General features: G+C 61.1%; 2 protein-coding genes across 2 annotated transcripts in view; one reads left to right on the top strand and one right to left on the bottom strand.

The window, feature by feature from the left end:
* Nucleotides 1-698: 698 nt before the first annotated feature.
* On the top strand, nt 699-12,560 carry CABP7 (calcium binding protein 7). The gene is made up of 5 exons (XM_030915187.1): nt 699-1,251; nt 8,385-8,528; nt 9,371-9,483; nt 9,797-9,950; nt 10,183-12,560. Exons 1-5 carry the CDS (start codon nt 1,143-1,145, stop codon nt 10,308-10,310), a joined length of 648 nt encoding a protein of 215 aa, XP_030771047.1. The 5' UTR covers nt 699-1,142; the 3' UTR covers nt 10,311-12,560.
* ZMAT5 (zinc finger matrin-type 5) overlaps nt 11,672-17,748 on the bottom strand; it is a 35,666-nt gene continuing 29,589 nt past the window's right edge. Inside the window, exon 6 of the mRNA XM_010359445.2 lies at nt 11,672-12,065. Coding sequence (XP_010357747.1) covers nt 11,936-12,065 — 130 coding nt within the window. The 3' untranslated portion in view covers nt 11,672-11,935. The remainder of the gene's footprint in view (nt 12,066-17,748) is intronic.

The following is a 17,748-nucleotide window of genomic DNA, read 5'->3' as shown; positions in this document are numbered from 1 at the left end:
GACCTGCAGCCATGTGAACTGGCAGGCCCTCACACCAGACCCCACAGGCACCGGGCCATGTCTCTGTCCCGAACTGCCCTGGGGGCCATGAGACACTTTGGCTTTCTCTTCTGCAAGCTGAAAGGTAGGGGCTTGGGAAGGGTCCAGGACTGGGGCCCTATTGTGGGGAGCAAAATCAACGGCAGAGTGTCAGTCATAGGCAGGGCTGGAAGCCTACCCCAGACGTGTACCCAGCTCTTACCTGCTGTCTCTGCCCTGTGACCTTGGTCAACGTCCTTCTCAGCCTCAGTTTCCCCACCTTAGAGCCTCCTGGCACGGAAACGGTGATTCTTCTTGAGGACCCAGGTGCTTGGGGCCGGTCTCACCTCTCTGGGTCTCCTGTTCTTAGTTCTTAGTTCCCGGAGGCTCTCCGCTCCTGGTGCGTGGATGGGGGGAGGTGAGCCAAGGGGCACGAAAGAGGACCCCCGCAACCCAACCCCTCCCTGGTCCTAGTGGCTGCAGACTTAGGGTGAGGGGAGCCCGTGATCAGAGGGGAGCCCTAGTGGGAAAGGGGAATCAGGGCCGAAGGGGAGAGGGAGCCCCCGGCAGGTTTGGGGCGGCCGCTCAGGGGCCGGCGGCGGGAAGGGGCGGGCTGGGGGTGGGGAGCGCGGAGGGGGCGGGCGGCTGGCGGGGGAGGCGGGGAGCGCAGCCAGCGCGGCACAGAGCGAGCGAGCGAGCCGAGCGGAGAAGCGCCTAGAGCCTGAGCGCCGGGCCGGTGGCGGCCGCGCCTGCTAGCGGACGAGCGGGCGGCGAGCAGCGCGGAGCGGGCGGCGAGCAGCGCGGAGCGCGCGGGGCACCGAGGAGCGGGCGCGGCGGGCACCGCGGACGGCAGCCGGAGCTCTCGGAAAGGCCAGAGCGGCGCCGCCCACGCCGCCCCTGCGGGGCCCCGGTTGGGAGCCCGACAAGGGAGCGGGCGGCATGGCCTGGCGGTCGGGGGCGCGGGGGCGCTAGGCCCCCGGAGGGGCGTCCCCCTCCTCGCCGCTGCTGCCGCCGCCCTCCGCAGCCGCGCGCCCCGCCCGCTCCAGCCGCCCCCGGGGCCGCCACCGGCCCATGAGCCCCGGCCTCAAAGTTTGCGGCGGGCGGGCGGGCGCGGAGCCTCCAAGATGCCGTTCCACCCGGTGACGGCGGCGTTGATGTACCGGGGCATCTACACCGTGCCCAACCTGCTGTCGGAGCAGCGCCCGGTGGACATCCCGGAGGACGAGCTGGAGGGTGAGTGTCCGCCGGGACCCCCGCCCCGCCGGCCCTCCTACCTGTGCGCCCAGGTGAAGCGCCGGCCAGGGGCGCGGGGGCGGGGGGCGGTCCGCAGGTGTCGGCTGCCAGGTAGGCGCCCCAGCAAGCAGCTGCGCGCGGCTGCGGGACCGGTCGGCACTCCGAGGCGCTGTTGTGGGGGTCGCCCAGGCGGAGGGCGGCCCAGACCCTGCCCGCGTGGCCCCCCGCGCTGCGGAAACTTGCTGGGCCCCGCAGCGGGGTTACGGGGCCGCGCAGTCCGCGGTGACGGTGCGGCAACGCGGCAGACTGGGGCTGGGGTCCGCGCTGAGCCCCCAGCGCCGGCCCGGCCGGAGCACCCGCATCCTGATCCCCTCCGCGGCGCCCGCCCGCGGCTCTCTGCTCCCATTGACATTCCGCTCGTGTCGCTTTAAAAATTCAATCTGCTCGGGCAGCAGAAGAAGGGGAGAGGGCGACTGCCCTGCTCTTGCCCGCTGCGGGGCCGCCCCCGTCCCCACCTGCGGCCGTAGCCGATTCCCTGCAGCCCTGCGGGGACCCCTAGCCCGGCGCGCCGGGAAGGCGGCCCGGGAGGCGGTGGCGACAACAAGTGGCCGGATTGGGCGGCTCAGTCGCGATAGCCAAGCCTGGAAGGGAAAAGCTAGAGAGGCCGGGACCCAAACCTGCCCCCACCCCGTTCTCCTTGCCTCTCAGACACGCAGGAGGATGGCAGGCCGCTGGCTGGGCGAGGTCAGAGTAGAGGGCAGGGGCAGGGGTCCGGGACAGTGTGTCCTGAGGAGCAGTGAGACCCCTGGGGCCTGCCCAGCTCCTTCCCTGCTGGGCTGGGGGAGGTGCTCAGGTTTCCCCTCCCCCCAGACCTCCTGGAGCCCCCATATGGAGTGGAGTGGGGGATCTGGGCTGATGGGGGTCATGGCCTCCTGGGATCTGCTTGTCTGCTGTTGCCAAGGGGCTGAGCTCACCCAGAGGATGGGTCTCTTGGGGTATCTTGGATCCAGGGGTCTCTGAGATCTGGAGGCTCATTAGGGCCTGGGAGGCTGCTGCCGAGATCAGCACAGTCAGGGAGGATGGTGGGAGCCCAGGAGAAGCCATGGAGGGAGGTCATCCTTCAACCCAGGCCCAGGTGAGGGCAGATCTTAGAGGAGTCAGACTGAGTCAGGGGAAGATCCAGAGAGAGAAGGCAGCCTCTGCCACGCTCACTGCACCACAGGCATGAGCCACAGGCTCCTCACCAGCTGCCCCCGCAAACCCTCAGATGCCGGGAGAGCTGTGGAGACAGGGTCTGGGGTCTGATGCGGACAGGACAGATGGATGATTGGGGCCCCCCGACATGACCTCACCATTCATCCCTAAAACCCAGGGCCAGAGCCTCCTTCAGAGCCTGGGGAAAGGAGGGGTACGATGGGGGGCAAAAGATCAGGAGATGAAGCATAGGCCTTCTCCTCCCCACCTTTGTCCCCTCCAGCCCTGGGCCACCTCAAATCTCCTGCCGGTTTTTCCCTCCGGAGGTCCTCGTCCATTCATTCGTCCTGGCCATCCAGGCAGGAGTCACCATGTCTCCCAGACCCCAGGCAGCTTCCACTTCACTCCCTCCCCTTGCTCCCAGCACCCCCACCAGGACCCTGGCATCCAGACTCCAGGCTTTGCTGGGTTCCTCCTCTCCTGATCTCCAGTCCTGGAGTGCACTCCCTGAGGAAGGGGAGAGGCTGAGAGGCTGAGAGGCTGGCTGCAGGGGCGAGGGGCCGCAGGGTGGGCAGCACAAGGGCAAGGCCGCAGGCTCCCCAACCAACGACATGGTGTGCTGGCAGGAGCCCAGCAGCGTTAGTCACCAGCCACAACAAGTGCCCTCCCTGCTTCACTCCTATCCCCTTCTCCTGGGCCCTGGGGAGCTGAGGGGCCCTGACTCAGGGGGCATCTGAAGGGCAGGGCCCTCCCTGGGATGAGCAGGTGGGGTCATGGAGTAGACAGACGCCTGGGTGGTCCCAGCTCATCTCTGGGCCAGTGGGCAGCTACAGATGAAGGCAAGAAGTTTTCCATGACCAGCCCCCTTCTTGGCTGCAGGTGCCCTAAAAGCCCTCTTTTGGCCCCAGGTCCCTTTCAGCAGTCCTTGGATGCCAGGGCTGGCCGTTCCTGGCACGGATCCCCCTCTGCCCTCTCCAGGGCCTCATGAGTGCTCCTGCCCCAGGGCAGTCTGGGCGAGACCCAGGCCCTTTGCTGGGAGGACGCCATCAGTGGAGGAGCCACATGTGCCAGGAAGAGGGAGCTGGGCAGCCCGGGATGAAATGCTGCAGACAGTACGTGCCTGCCGCAGAAATCCAGGGGGCGGTCAGTCTGAGCAGAAAGGAGGACCAGGCAGGGAGGTGGGAAGCACAGAGTTAAGATGAGGGCCTCCCAGCCAGGCGGCGCTGGGTTTGAGTCTCTGCACCTTCAGCTCATGGAGTGACCTTGGGCAATCGCTCACCTCTCTGAGCCTTGGTTTCCCTACCTATAAAGGGGGGCTGGTGACGGAGCATGCAGTGAAAGTACCTAGCACAGGGGCTCAGCGACCCAGGTGCAACATGAGGGGAGGCCCTGCAGGGGTAAGAGGCTGCAGCGTGCAGGGCACAGGCCCATGAGGGTGTGCAGGAGGCTGGGCCAGAAGGGCAGGCTGGCAGGGAGGTCTGGGTGGAAAAGGCCCTGAAGGTCTGGAAAAGGTGCCTGGGGACCTGTGGCCCCGGGGAGGCATGGAGGGCAGTTGGCAGGGTAGGAACGTGGTTGTGCAGAGCTGGCCAGAGGCCCACCCAGGCCCTATGAGGGAGAGGCACAGGCTCTCCTAGATCACCTCTGTGTGCCCATCATGGCTGGGACACACACCTTTTCCAACATACACACACAGCGGAGTCCTCCAGGAACACTGAGGCTGGTCCCAGCATCATTAGCGGACTGAGTACCTGAGGGTGAGAATGGGGTGGCTGCAAGTCCTAGCCCTTTCTGGCCGAAGAGAGGAGGAAGGAGTCAGACCTCCAGGCAGACAGTCCCCAGGGCAGGGCTCTGGGGCTGACACTTGGCCTGCCCAGTCAGTGAGTGGAGCCTTCATTGAGAGTGGCCGAATGGGGGCCTTTAGGGCAGGGGAGGCTGGGGAGTCCGCTTTCCTACCTCTCTGCCCTGCAAACCCAGCAGCCACCTCTGCACAGCCAAAAGCTCAGGGAGGCCAGAGATGTGGGGCACGGGGCCAGTGCCGCGGAGAGTAGCAGCCGCTGCGGAGGATGGATGCTGCCCCCTTCAGTGACCTCCAACCAGTGCCCGTCCTCTGGACTCTGGCTCCCTGATGGAGTGTGGATGTCCCTTGGAGTCTGCTGGGGACTTGGGCTGTGATGAAGCTCCACAGGTTGGGAAGGAGATTGGGGGGTGTCAGGCTGGAGGTGGCAGGTAGGGGACAGGTCAGCCTGGAAAGCTGGTCGCCCTGCCAGCCTATTCCCGGACCAGCATCCCCATGCCAAGATGGAGCCCGGCAGGCTTCCCTCGGCCCCACGGGACGGGAAGGGAGCAAGGCTTTCAGGGAAATGCACCCAGCTGTGGGGTGCTGATGGCACAACGGTGGCAGGAAATTGCAACACCCGCCTCACTCAGGGAGCCCCCAGCAGAGTCTGTGCTTCAGTGATGGTGCCAGAGTTGCTCCCCATTTCACAGATGAGACACCCGAGGCTTAGAGAGGAATGTGACTTGCCCAGGCCACTGGGCAGCTAAGCAGGAGAGCCAGAATCCAAGCCCACGCCTCTGGTCCTGGCAACCGCCAACAGGAAGGGCGGCCTGGCGTCCCAAGCTCACTCAGTCCTCCCTCTTCTTACGGCTCTGCTATCTGGGACGTTCTGATTTATAGCATCCATCTCTGAGCCAGGACCAGCCAGACACATGCTTGATTTTCTTGCTTAACCGTCCCAGCAGCCCCGTTGTACAGGTGAGCAAATACCTGCCCAAGGTCACCCCACCAGGATGTAGGAGGGCTGGGACTTGACCCTCTGTCTCTGCCACTTCAGGCTGCCTCCCTGTCCGGGAAGGTGGTGCCTGAACCTGGCCTTTGTGGGTGGGTGGGAGTCAGTTGGGGCTGGGGCTGGGCTGGGGCAGGGTTCCCAGCACAGGCAAAGGCACCGAGGTGAGACTTTGTGGTGTGTTGGATGCGCCAAGGAGGGGTGTTGAAGGGATTCATGCATGGGGAGGTGGCAGTGTGTGGATTTACCTAGTGGCCTGGAAGGTTAGCCTTGCCTGAGAAACAGCTACTGGGCCCGCAGAGCCGCCTCTGAGCTCATCGCCTGCCTGTGCATCCCAATATTCACCTGCCCTTCCCTCGCTCTCCTCGGCTGAGTGCATTTTCTCAGGATCTCCAGCAAAGTGACCCAGGGGCTCCAGCAAAGCAGCCCTGGGCTCTGGGAGCTCCCATAGTGTACGAGGGATGGCATGGAGCTCAGCTCACAGCAGGCAGGGGAGGGGCGGCTCACACTGCAGCCCCTACTGTGAGTCCAGGACTTTGCCATCCCACCCTGACATCTCCCAAGCTGGACCCCACAGAGGAGGAAACGGAGGAGGAGGAGGACACAGAGAACAGCAATGCCGGACCCTGGTCCTCCTTCCCCACACCAGCGTCTGGCCCCCACCCGTCTTCAGCTTGATGCCCCTCTTCCACAGGTGGTCCGCAGGCAGGTGGGGATGGCGTCCTTTGGGTCTGGAGAAGGGATCAAGCAGCCTCCTCAGCCTCCCCATCTGCTTCTTGGCTGCTTGGGGAGTGGAAATAAACGCGTCCCCTAACCAGGACTGTTCGTGGGCTCTGAGTAGCGGCCTACAGTGAGCGGTGTGTGAACTTCCGCTCAGAAGAGCCGGAGAACTCTGTGTGCTCCAGATGGGTGGGCTCCCCACATCAGTCATTCATTCATTTCATCATTCATTCAGCAAATGTTTATGCTTGAAGAGGCAGGCCCCGTTCCAGGACAGGGACACAGCCATGAGCAAGACCAGCCCCTCCCTGCTGTCATGGCCCTCGTAGTGCACAATCCAGCGTGACCCATGCAAGGATGGGACAAGAGCAGGGCCTGTGGGGTCCCAGAGGAGGGCCAGAGCTGGCCAGTGGGGGACAGGGAGGGCACCAGGGAGATGGTGCCATTCAAGCTGAGAACTGGGGTTGTGTCAGGGTTTGCCACCCTGAGAAGAGCACTTCAGGCAAAATGGGCCGCGTATTCAAAGGACTGGAGATGGAGCAGTCCTGGTGCCCACAGGACCGAGAGGGCCCCTAGCCTGGATGGAGTTCAGGACACCTGGGATGGGCAGAACATGCGGCCGGGCCAGGAGGCCAACAGCAGTGTCCGGAAACCTAAGCGTGTGTGTGCAGATGCCTCCAGCTCTACCTGGAGGCTCTAGGGACTGGAATCCCCTCAGCAGCCTCCGTGGCTGTCAGGCCTCAGCTCACACATCTCCCGTGATGGGGAGCACACCACCTCTTTGGTGACCCAGGAAAACTCGAGGTGGGAATTGGCCTGGAGTTCCCAGAGTCCAGGGTTTGCAGAACCCTGTGGCCCTGGCACAGACCTCTCTGCCCAGCTGCTTCCCTGGCCCTGGGGCCACTGGGTAGGAGACAAGATTCCCAGGTCCTGGCAGGGGTGAGTGAAGGGCAAGTCCAGAGTCAGAAAGTCTGGGGGCCCAGGCAACCCTGGTGCACACACATGAGCCTGTCTGACCCTCAGGGCTTGGGTATGGACACCAGTGGGATGAGCCTGATAAGGGTGGGGCCTCCGTCCAAGCCACCTTGCAGTGTGACCTGGGACATGTGGCCATCCTCTCTGGGCCATGGCCCCTAGTCTGTGGTGAGACCAACAGGCTGGGCTAGGCTCCCCTGTCCCCCTAAGACTAGGGAATGACTCCAAAGTGCAAGGTCCTGTGAGCAGTTTCAGGGTTCATGGACTCTTAAGGCAAGGCCTGGGCCAGCCCAAGCAGCAGCAGCTCCGAGCCCACGCTGACTCTGGGCAGGCCACCCGGCCTCTCTCAGCCTGTTTCTGGTCTGCAGCATGGGCACCTCGCCTATGTCTGTACTTTTAAACACACAGATGCACACCCTCTCTCGCATGAGAAGCTTGATTCTGCCTGCTGAAAGTTAAAAGCCCACCCAGGGGAACAGCTTAGGCAAAGGCCAGGTGGCTGGCAAGCAAACAAGGGGACCCCCAGGGAGCCGGAGAGAGCGCTTTGAGCCCCACCCCCCAACCCCCAAAGGCTGATGCCCTTTAGGGCCCTGCTGGGGCTGTGATGATTAAGGAACAGCAACCCTTAAAAACAGAGAAACAGAAGAGACAGAAGTACAGCTAAGGTGACAGGTGAGGACCCCCTCAACTGTGTGCCAGGGAGTCCCCACCATCATTCTGCCCATTTCACTGTGGGTAAAACTGAGTCTGGCCCAAGGTCACAGGTTGGGTTCCTGTTCCCCGGGCTCCCAGCACAGTGCATTGCTCACCACCTGAGTCACCGAGGTCGCCAGGCCTCAGTCTTCTACTCCGTACAGTGTGGAGGGCGACCCCCACCCAGTCTGATCTGGCCTGGACCTGGGGGGACCTCCATCCCCCTCTGTCTTCCCTGAACCAAACAGGTCTGTGCCGCCCGCCCGTCAGCCCATTAGTCTGGAGCGTGCTGCCTCACGTGGCTGCCATTAGCGAGTGTTGGCCGGTGTTAAGGATCTGAGCCTGGGGGAGGAGGCGCAGCGGGATGGGGATGGCGGGGGAGGGGGGATGGAAGGAGTGGGGGCGGGCGGGGAAGCTGTCAGCGGGGCCGGGGAGATCCAGCGTCCTCCCCTGCACGTGGTCCCCACCACATGGGGTCGTTGTGAGCACACCAGCAGAGGCCGTGAGAACCTGGCACAATCGGACCCCGACAAGTCACTGCTGAGGGGCCCTGAGCCCTGCTTTGCTGCCCTGCTCAGCCTGCTCAGAAGTCCCAGAATAGGGCACCCTTGTGTACCCTCGGGCCGTGCTCTCACCAGATCTGCAGGCTCTGGGTTGGGCTCTCAAAGCCATGCTCAGGCTGCGGGGTCGGTGATCCTGGGGGTCTGGAAAGGGGGTCTGTTGGGGACTGGGGTGAAGTCCCAGCCTGCTCCATTCTCTCCTCAGAGATCCGAGAGGCCTTCAAGGTGTTTGACCGTGATGGCAATGGCTTCATCTCCAAGCAGGAGCTGGGCACAGCCATGCGCTCACTGGGTTACATGCCCAACGAGGTGGAGCTGGAGGTCATCATCCAGCGGCTGGACATGGATGGTGAGCACCCCCCTGCCTCGGTTTCCCCACCTGGCACCTGGGCCCTGGAGGTGGGGCAGGGGCAGGGGCTGGGGCTGGAGCCTGAGCTGCTGAGGCTGCATCCAAATTGGGTCTGTCGCTCCCCTGACTCCCACCCTCAAAGTCCGTGGCAGGTTGCAGCCCGGTCTGGCCCCATTTCTCAGCCTGGAGAATTGAGGCCAGAGAGGTAGTGACAGTCCCAGCCACATGCAGGGCTCAGAGACGGCTCCTCTCACTCTGTGTTGACAAGTTTTAAAGTACAGAGAAGTAAAAGGGTGCAATAAATACTCCAGTTCCCACCACCTGAGATAAAATCGCTACATGAGTTGTGTTTGCCACCTGACATTTTATTAAGGAAAAGTTCATAAGAAGGAATGGTGAGGCCAAAACCCCTCTTTATCCTGCCTGGGCCCTTCTCCTCTTCTCCATCCAGAGGCCAGGTAACAGCCTGGGCAGGTTGCCCCACTGTGAGCTTCAGTTCCTGTCTATATGGTAGAGGACAGCCCACCCCAGGATGGCTGCAGGGTGCTGGGAGCAATGGAGGGTTCTGGGTGAAATAGGAGGGTCACGGCCCACCTGCTGTCTACCTCCACCTCCCCTTGCAAGGCCTCATCACACTGGGTGGCTTCAGCATCAGCCCAGAGCCTGGCACTTGGTAGATACCCCTGACACTGACTCAAGGCTCAGAGAAGGTGGGCACCTGCCTAAGGCCACCCGGTAGGCCCAAGGTATATCAAGACTCCATCCCAGGTCCTCTGGGCCCTGGGCTGCGGGCCTGGGCCTGGGCCCGACCCACTGATTGATTGGCCCTGTGCCTCCTACAGGTGACGGTCAAGTGGACTTTGAGGAGTTTGTGACCCTCCTGGGACCCAAACTCTCCACGTCAGGGATCCCAGAGAAGTTCCATGGCACTGACTTTGACACTGTCTTCTGGAAGGTATGCCCTGGCTAGTTGGGACCCAGGGCTGTGCACACTGTGGAGTGCTGTTCTGGGGCCAGTGAATGGCTGGGCTTGCACTGTAAAGGGGGGATCACCACTTCAGGCTTGTGTCCACTGGACATTTCACCTCTCAGAGGGCCATGGGCTCCCTGGGGAGGCTGCTGTTGGCCAAGGACTCTCTGGGGGAATGGAGCTAGTGTTTTCCAGCCCCCCAGAATCTGGAGGCCTGTCACTGGGCCTGTGTGGCCGCAGGGGTGCTGGGTGGGGGCTGTGGTAGCTGTCAGAGCACCGCGTTTTCCCTTCCTGCAAGTGCGACATGCAGAAGCTGACGGTAGACGAGCTGAAGCGGCTGCTCTATGACACCTTCTGCGAGCACCTGTCCATGAAGGACATAGAGAACATCATCATGACGGAGGAGGAGAGCCACCTGGGCACAGCCGAGGAGTGCCCCGTGGACGTGGAGAGTGAGTGACTGGCCCTGGAACCCCACGGGTGGGCTCGCTGGCTTGACCAGGGGGATGCACGGTGGGGGGGGGCCTGCAGAGGGGGGCTGGGGGCCGCCTTGCCTGTCCCAAGCCTCTGTCCCATTGGGGCACCCCATGGGATGAGCCCATGTACCGAAGGGCAGGCAGCTCCTGACTCCATCGCTTCCATATCCCCTTCTGTCTCCCCGGTGCTCCCGGCGGGCGGCCACAGCCTGCTCCAACCAGCAGATCCGCCAGACGTGTGTGCGCAAGAGTCTCATCTGCGCCTTCGCCATCGCCTTCATCATCAGTGTCATGCTCATTGCGGCCAACCAGGTGCTGCGCAGCGGCATGAAGTAGACGCCACCTGGATGCCCCATCCACCGCATGCGGTGCCCGCGGCCCGCCCCACACCACCGCCACCTGCAGACCCCTCCCTTGACCGGCTCCCTGGGCCGTCATCTGCGTGTACTTCAGGGCCTGGGTATCTGGTGAGCCCTCCCCACCCACCCGCAGGCCTCACCTGGAGCTGTGGTCTGGCTGTGGAGGGCCAGGTGGTGGCTGTGTCCTGTCCCCACCCTGTCCCCACCCTGGCCGGTAAGGAGCACTCACTCTTTCTACCATCCAGGGGCTCCTGGGAAATTAAGGAGGGATTTGCACAAGAACCCCCAGGACCCAGTCGCTGCTGTGGTCCCTTGGGCAGGAGGGGGCACCCTGTGCCTGGAGACAGCAGCCTATCTGGGGCCACACAGCCAACCCAGCCCTGGTCCCTGAGGCTTGCCCAGGGCACTGGGTGGGGGGGCAGGGGACAGAAAGCCTCCTCCTTGGGGAGGGTGGGAAGCCAGGGTGTCCTGGGCCCTGCTGCCTGGCATGGCCTGAGAAGGCCCCTGGTCTTCTCCTGGGTCCCTTCCTCTGACCCTTGTTGGACCCCAACCCAGACCCCCTTTTTTCCATGTACCTGCTGGGCCAGCCCATTTCATAGGTGAGGAACCCGAGGCTCAGGGGCCTGAGACTTGGCCTCAGTTCTTCCTTCCACAGGGATTTTCAGGAAAGGCAGAAGCTGAGGTGGCCCTGCAGCCCCCCACCTTCTGGCCCTCCCACCAGAGGCCCGGCCACCAAGGCCACATCGTCCACCACCCCAGCCTAGAGCCTAGAACTGTAGTCCAGCTAAGGAGCGAGGCAGAGTTGGGGCCTGTAGGCTCTGAGCAGCCTCCGGCCAGGGGGCTCCTCCAAGGCGGAACCTTAGGAGGCCCCTGTACTACCTCCTGGGCCAAGAAACTGGCATAGCCCCGCACAGTCAGTGCCAAGAGGCTGCGCCAGGCCACTCTCTCAGCCCAGGGCCTGCCCTCTTGTGTCCTCTCACTTCTCTGCACCCTCAAGGCTGGAGACTCTGCTCCCATGCCCCAGCTGTGCCATCCAAAACACGTAGGCAGCAGCTCAGCATGGGCAGACATGGGGGCTGTGGATTCTTTGAGGGTGGGGATGGCAGATGGAGCCCTTGGGCTCCTTGGGCCTAGAGCCACTTCTTACTGGGCAACGGGCACAGCCACCCTGGCACACCCTCTGCCTGGCTGTGCTGAACCTCTGCTGGTCCCAAGGGAGGAGGGAGTGAGCTGGGTCACCTGGGGAAAATCTCATCTCATTCCCGCCCTGCCCGACTTCTGCCAGGGGCTAGAGAACAGAGCTCAGAGCACCCAGCGTGGGGAAACACAGCCAGACCATTGTGGTAACAGACTTTCTTTATAAACATCTGGAAGTTTTCTCCCCCATCTTGATAAGAAGGAGGAGGCAGGTGGAGGAGAGTGAGGCAGGAGCTGCCCGGTGCAGACCCAGGGCTACACTTGCTGCGGCCGTGTCCTGAGCCTCAGTGAGGCCAGGCAGATGGTCTCAGAGCCTCCATGGGGCGTCACAGGAACAGGGCTTGGCTTCCTGCTTGTGACTGATGAGAAAAGTGACCACGTGGGGGTCAGTCGGGGGCAAGGGGCTCAGCCCCACTGCACTCTGGGCTGCAGGGGCCACCCCCCAGGTGGGGGTGCCCGCAGGGATGGGGGCAGCTCTTGGACTGGTGGCCAGCCCACGGGGTACTGGAAGACGGTGGTTCTGATGGGTTCAGCCCTAGAGAGAGAGAGAAGGGGGGAGAATTAGAGTGGGGTACAGCCCAGGCTTATGCCACTCCCCACCCACCTGCCTCACCACCCTGGCTGTGGGGAGGGTCAGCTGCCTGCACGACTTTTCTGGAAACCAGAGCCTCGAAAATAGGCAGACCCTCTGAGCCAGCAACCTCACCTCCAGGAATTGAGCCCAAGGAAACAGCGGGGTTGCGGGCAGACACTGAGCTACGAGAACAGCCATGAGACAATGGGAATAACCTTCGTGTCCACCTATGGGGGACTGATTCAATACATATGCACGTCCACAGCAGAGAATGCCATGCGGCCTGTGTAAGAATTCAGGCAGACTTATACGCACTGATGAGGAAAGACATACTGTGTGATAGGGAGAAAAAGCAGCTTATAAAATAATGTATATAGCATGATACTATTTTTGTTTAAAAATATATAAAATATATAAATGCATAAAAAAATCCTGGAAGACACAGCAAAATGTTAACAGCGGTTCTATCTGAGTGGTGCCATTATGGGTGACTTTTTTACTCCTTTCTACTTCTCAAAAGTTTTACAAGCACTCAAGCCTTTGAAATCAGAAAAAAATATTGTCTAATTTTTTTTTTAAAGCCTCATTTCTCATGCTACTCACTGTCCTCCTCAACATCCACCCCAAGCCACCTCCCCTGGAACTCAGGGTCCATGTAAGCACTAGCCCTAGGAGAGGCATCCTCCATGCCCAGCCTGGGGCACCCTGCCAAGGCCCAGTGAGGGTCGCCCCCATTCTTCCACCTGTCCGACACTCAGATCCTTCTGGCCTTGGGCCCCACCCAGGCTGCATCTCCAGGGCCACAGGGCCCTTCTCAGGTTTCAAAGTATTTTGAACCTTTGAGCACTCTGAACTCCCAACACCCCAGCTGCCTATAAACAACCTTTCTGGAAGGCAGAGCCTGGAAAACATGCAGACCCTTTGAGCCAGCAACCTCACCTCTGGGAACTGAGCCCAAGGAAATAGTGAGGTTGTGGGCAGCCACTGAGTTACAGCAACAGCCGTGAGACAATGGGAATAGCCTTCATGTCCAGCTGTGGGGGACTAAGTACATGGGCACATCCACAGCAGAGTGCCATGCAGCCGCCACCAAAATTCAGGCAGGAACTCATCTGTCTTCCACATAGGACTGGAGTTCTCAGAGGATGTATACCAGGGGATAGGGGTAGGGTGTATTTGTACCCCAATGCGCAGGGCCAGGCCTGGTGCCAGGAGGCCACCCAGTGACTGTGGAACAACAAACAGCAATGCTGAAAGATCTTACTGACCAGGCGCTATTCTGGGCCACACACCATGACCAACAGAAACCTTAAGAATCCTCAGGCAAACTCCATTTTATAGATGAGGAAACTGTGGTGCAAGGAGTCAGTCACATGACCAAGTGACACCCTCGGGATGAGGCCTGAGGGCCTGGAATGCCAGCCCCACATCGGTTGCAGACACGGCCCTCCCACTTCAGCTCCCTCTGCTCCGGCACACCCCCACACCCCAACATCCAGCCTTTAGGCAAGGTGAGGCCCTGGCAGCTCCTGGCAGGTTCAGGGGCCCAGTGGCCAGCTCTCTGCAGACAGAGAAGGGCTTGGGCCTGCTGAGAGGGGTTTGGAGAGGTCTCTGACCTCCGAGGGGGAGGTGGGGAGCCGGGGTCAGAAGCCCTGGGAGTTTCCCCTGCTGCACCCACCCAGCCTGCCCCTCTCTGGGCCAGACCTGCCATGCAGAGTCAAGGACTCCGGAGAGCTCTGGGTGCAGCCTCCAGGACCCCCAGGTGTGAGAGGACAGGGACATACCCTGCTTCGTGGCTCACTGCCTGCTAGAAAGCGCAGAAGGCAGCTCCTGACATGATTTATGGCACTGGGGAGATTTCATAAACTCCACCAGCCGCAGAGAAGGCGGGGAGGCTCCGCAGTTGCTGGAAGGGAGTGCCCCAGCTGCCAGCCAAGCCTGGACTCCCTGCAGGGCCACAGGGACAATGGGGATCCCCCAGGGAGGCTGTGATCCTGGGGAGCCCCTTCCCCTGAGCCTCAGGCCCTTCCTCTGGAAAATGGGGCAGATTCCCGGGAAGCTGGGACCTCCTGGGTCCGAGTCTCAGCCCCATGCCCCTGCCTGCCCTGAGGCCCCGCCAGTAGACAGACATACCCGGTGCCTGCTCACACACACTGGCACATTGCCAGGGCTCCAGACATGTGAGCCAAAGCCTTGGGGACATTGAGGTGCGTGTCTGGCACAACTCTGCTCGTATCTTCTCTAGTGACCTGTTTGTCCTGTGTGTGAGGACAGGAGCCACTCTCTTGCATTTCCCCAGCCTCGGTCCTAATCAGAGGAAATAGAGTCGAGGGAGGAGGATGGGCCAGGATGGCAGCGCCCGCCCAGAGAGGGGTGCAAAGGAGATTAAGAGGGATAGAGTCGCAATCTGAAGAGCCAACAGTGGCCAGCAGGGCCAGGCCTGGCTCGCCGGGGGATTAGTCTGTGTGTCTGAGGCCGCCGCTGCTCTTGGCAGCTCCCTCAGGGTCAGTCCGCGGAGGGGAATGAGGGCAATGCCACCAGGCTGCGGCTTCGTGGACCCTCCGCTTCCCCACATTTACAAGGAGGGCTGGCCTGGCTCACCGGGGAGGGTCGGCTCAGCCAGCGGGGGTTGGAGCCTGCAGGTCTCGGTTCCCCCAGGTGGGGTAGGCAGCCCTCTGTGCCCTGTACCCTGGGGGAGGAAGCAGATACCCTGAGAGGAAAAGGGGGCTCCCCCAGGCTTCCAGACCAGGCCCCGCAAGAGGCTCGCAGCATTAACACCCGGGGAAAGCCCAGACAGCAGCCTAAATGCTCATTCATGCAGTCAACCTGTCCTGGGCCCCCCAAGTCTGCCCAGGCCATGCGGGAGAAGCGGGGGCTGGGAGGGGTGAAGTCTCAGCTAGAGCTTCCAGGACAAGTCTGACTCTGCCAGGCAGAGAGGTGGGAGGCAGTTTCAGGCAAGAAAACAGCGTGCACAAGATGCCCCGAAATCACAAATGATGCCACATCTAAGAAGCTGCCGAGTGCCCAGTGGGACCAACAGTCAGACCAGTGGCAAGAGGTGAGAATGCGATCCCACCGGCTGCGGAGGGCTGTGGAGGCAGACGTGGAGGAAGTGGGGCCAGGCTGCATCAGGGCTGCTGTGTGGAGGATACCCTGTGGGAGCAGAGGGAAGATAGGAGACCAGGGAGGGGCCGCTATGGTCCCCAGGAGAGCCAGGGCGGAGGAAGAACACTGTTCCTGCAGCACTGCCTCCAGGCTGGAGAGGGAGCCAGGAAGACAGTGAGGTAGCCTTGCGAGGGGCTGGGACTGGAATCCACCCCCTCCCATCAGGCAGGGTAGGGGGCGTGGATGCAGGGGAAGGGCTCAAAGCCTGGGGCCCAGGGAAAGGCTGCTAGGCTTCAGGAGACCAGCCTGCCCGGAGACGGTTATGGACGCCCAAGGCAGCAATAGCAAAAGCAGGAATAAACGGTCACCTCCCTTCCCACAGCCCCTTTTTCTCAAGGCTGGACAGGCCTGCTCTGCCTAGAGAATAATTCATTTTGGCCCCAAGCCCTCAGGAGGCTGGAGGAAGTCAGGTGGCAGATCCCCTGGAAGGGGCCAGGCTGGGTGGCCAGAGGGAGAATGGCCCAGAGCACAGGACTCAGACCCCCTAGAGCCGAGGTGGGCCCCAGTTGCAGACCCCATTCCCAAAACAGTCACTGCCATCGGGGCAGCCTGCTGCTGCCACTGCCACCACCCACAGCTGCACGGAGCCCTGGGCCAGCCCTGAACTTTGTGTCAGAGGCAGCCTGGGGTCTGGACACAGAGCAGGGACATAGCTCTCTCTCAAATGAGGGCTAAGGGCAGCAGGGCACATGTGATCAGGATGGCCCCACCTCCTGGAAAGGTTAAGATTCCTCAGCTGCAAAATGGGGGTGCCAATCTCCCCGAATGCCCCAAACACTGGGAACACCGTAAGCACCAAACTCAATTCTCACATGGTCACCACTTCAACCTGTGACTGGAGCCAGTCATTCAGCCTCAGTTTCCCCATCTTGTCCCCTAGTCCCCCGAGTCTCAAATTCATAGCGCCTTGTGTCAGCGCAGGGATGCATCTGTCCAGAACCCAGGCAAGGACTCTCAGACACCCTGTCTCTACCCCACCCATTGGCGTTCACTCCAGTTCAGCCACAGGCGCTCCATGAAACCTTGTCACAGCCCCAAGAGACAGCCGGGCCTCTGTGATTCGCTCCCAGCGGAGGACACCATGGAGCCAGAGCAGGGAGGCGAGGGGCTGGTGTAACCCGGTTAGTGGGTGGCAGAGTGAAGATGGGACCCATAGGGGCCCCTGTCCAAGGAGCGGCAAAGGGGCCAGAGCTTTCTGGGCAACCTCCAACCAGCCCAAACCTCTCATACATGGGCTGAAGGAGTCTGGGGTGTAGGATGTGGATCCCTGGATAGCAGCCAGTCCCAAGGGAGGTACTCATATGCCCAAAGACAGGATAGAACCCCTTTAGATGGGACCCTTCAGATAGGACCAGGAGGAGAGAATGTCACACTCCAACGTTTGAGTCATGTGTGTATCATATATACTTTTAAGGTGAGGAGACAAAAACTGAACACAGATTTAAAATAAAGGTAAAAGACAAAGTTAGTTTTAAAACACCTTTACTGGCCGGGTGCGGTGGCTCATGCCTATAATCCCAGCACTTTGAGAGGCTGAGGCAGGTGGATCACCTGAAGTCAGGAGTTCGAGACCAGCCTGGCCAACACAGTGAAACTACGTCTCTACTAAAAATACAAAAATTAGCTGGGCATGGTGGTATGCACCTGTATTCCCAGTTACTTGGGAGGCTGCGGCGTGAGAAATGTTTGAACCTAGGAGGCGGAGATTGCAGCGAGCAAAGATTGTGCCACTGCACTCCAGCCTGGGCGACAGAGCAAGACTCCATCTCAAACAAACAAACAAACAAACAAAAAAGGTGGGGGCAGGTGTGGTGGCTCATGCCTGTAATCCCAGCACTTTGGGAGGCCAAGGCGGGTAGATCACCAGAGGTCAGGAGTTCAAGACCAGGCTGGCCAACATGGTAAAACCCTGTCTCTACAAAAATATGAAAATCAGTCGGGCATGATGGTGGGTGCCTGTAATCCCAGCTACTCGGGAGGCTGACGCAGGAGAATCGCTTGAACCCGGGAGGCAGAGGTTGCAGTGAGCTGAGATCATGCCACTATACTCCAGCCTGGGCAATAGAGCAAGACTCCATCTCAAAAAAAAAAAAGAAAAAATAAAAAAAAAAAAAAAAGAAAAAAAACACCCTCACAGTCTCTTTCACTGGGGCACAGAGAAGGTAAGAAGTTTGGCTTTCACCTTCTGGCAGAGCCCTGAGGGAAGGCCTCACCCCACAGACTGTCTGGCCAGGCTCCCTCAGCCCAGACCAGGCCAGGCCACCGTCCTGCAAAGCCACACCACAGAGGTTGTCAGGTCTGAAGTCCTGTTGCAAGATGGGGAAAGCAAGGTGGCCAGGATGGGAAAATGTGTCAAAGTCGCACGCGGCTCCTGGGCGCAGCTTTATCCCCTTTTCCTCCCCTCCCCGCTTCAGTCCCTGGAGGAAGAGCCCAGGAGCTCAGGCTTTGGTTTTGGCCGCAATGCCCCTGCCTGACCTGT

This window comes from Rhinopithecus roxellana, chromosome 13 (assembly GCF_007565055.1).
Source record: "Rhinopithecus roxellana isolate Shanxi Qingling chromosome 13, ASM756505v1, whole genome shotgun sequence".
NCBI lineage: Eukaryota > Metazoa > Chordata > Mammalia > Primates > Cercopithecidae > Rhinopithecus > Rhinopithecus roxellana.
This window is presented reverse-complemented; position numbering and strand designations above follow the sequence as displayed.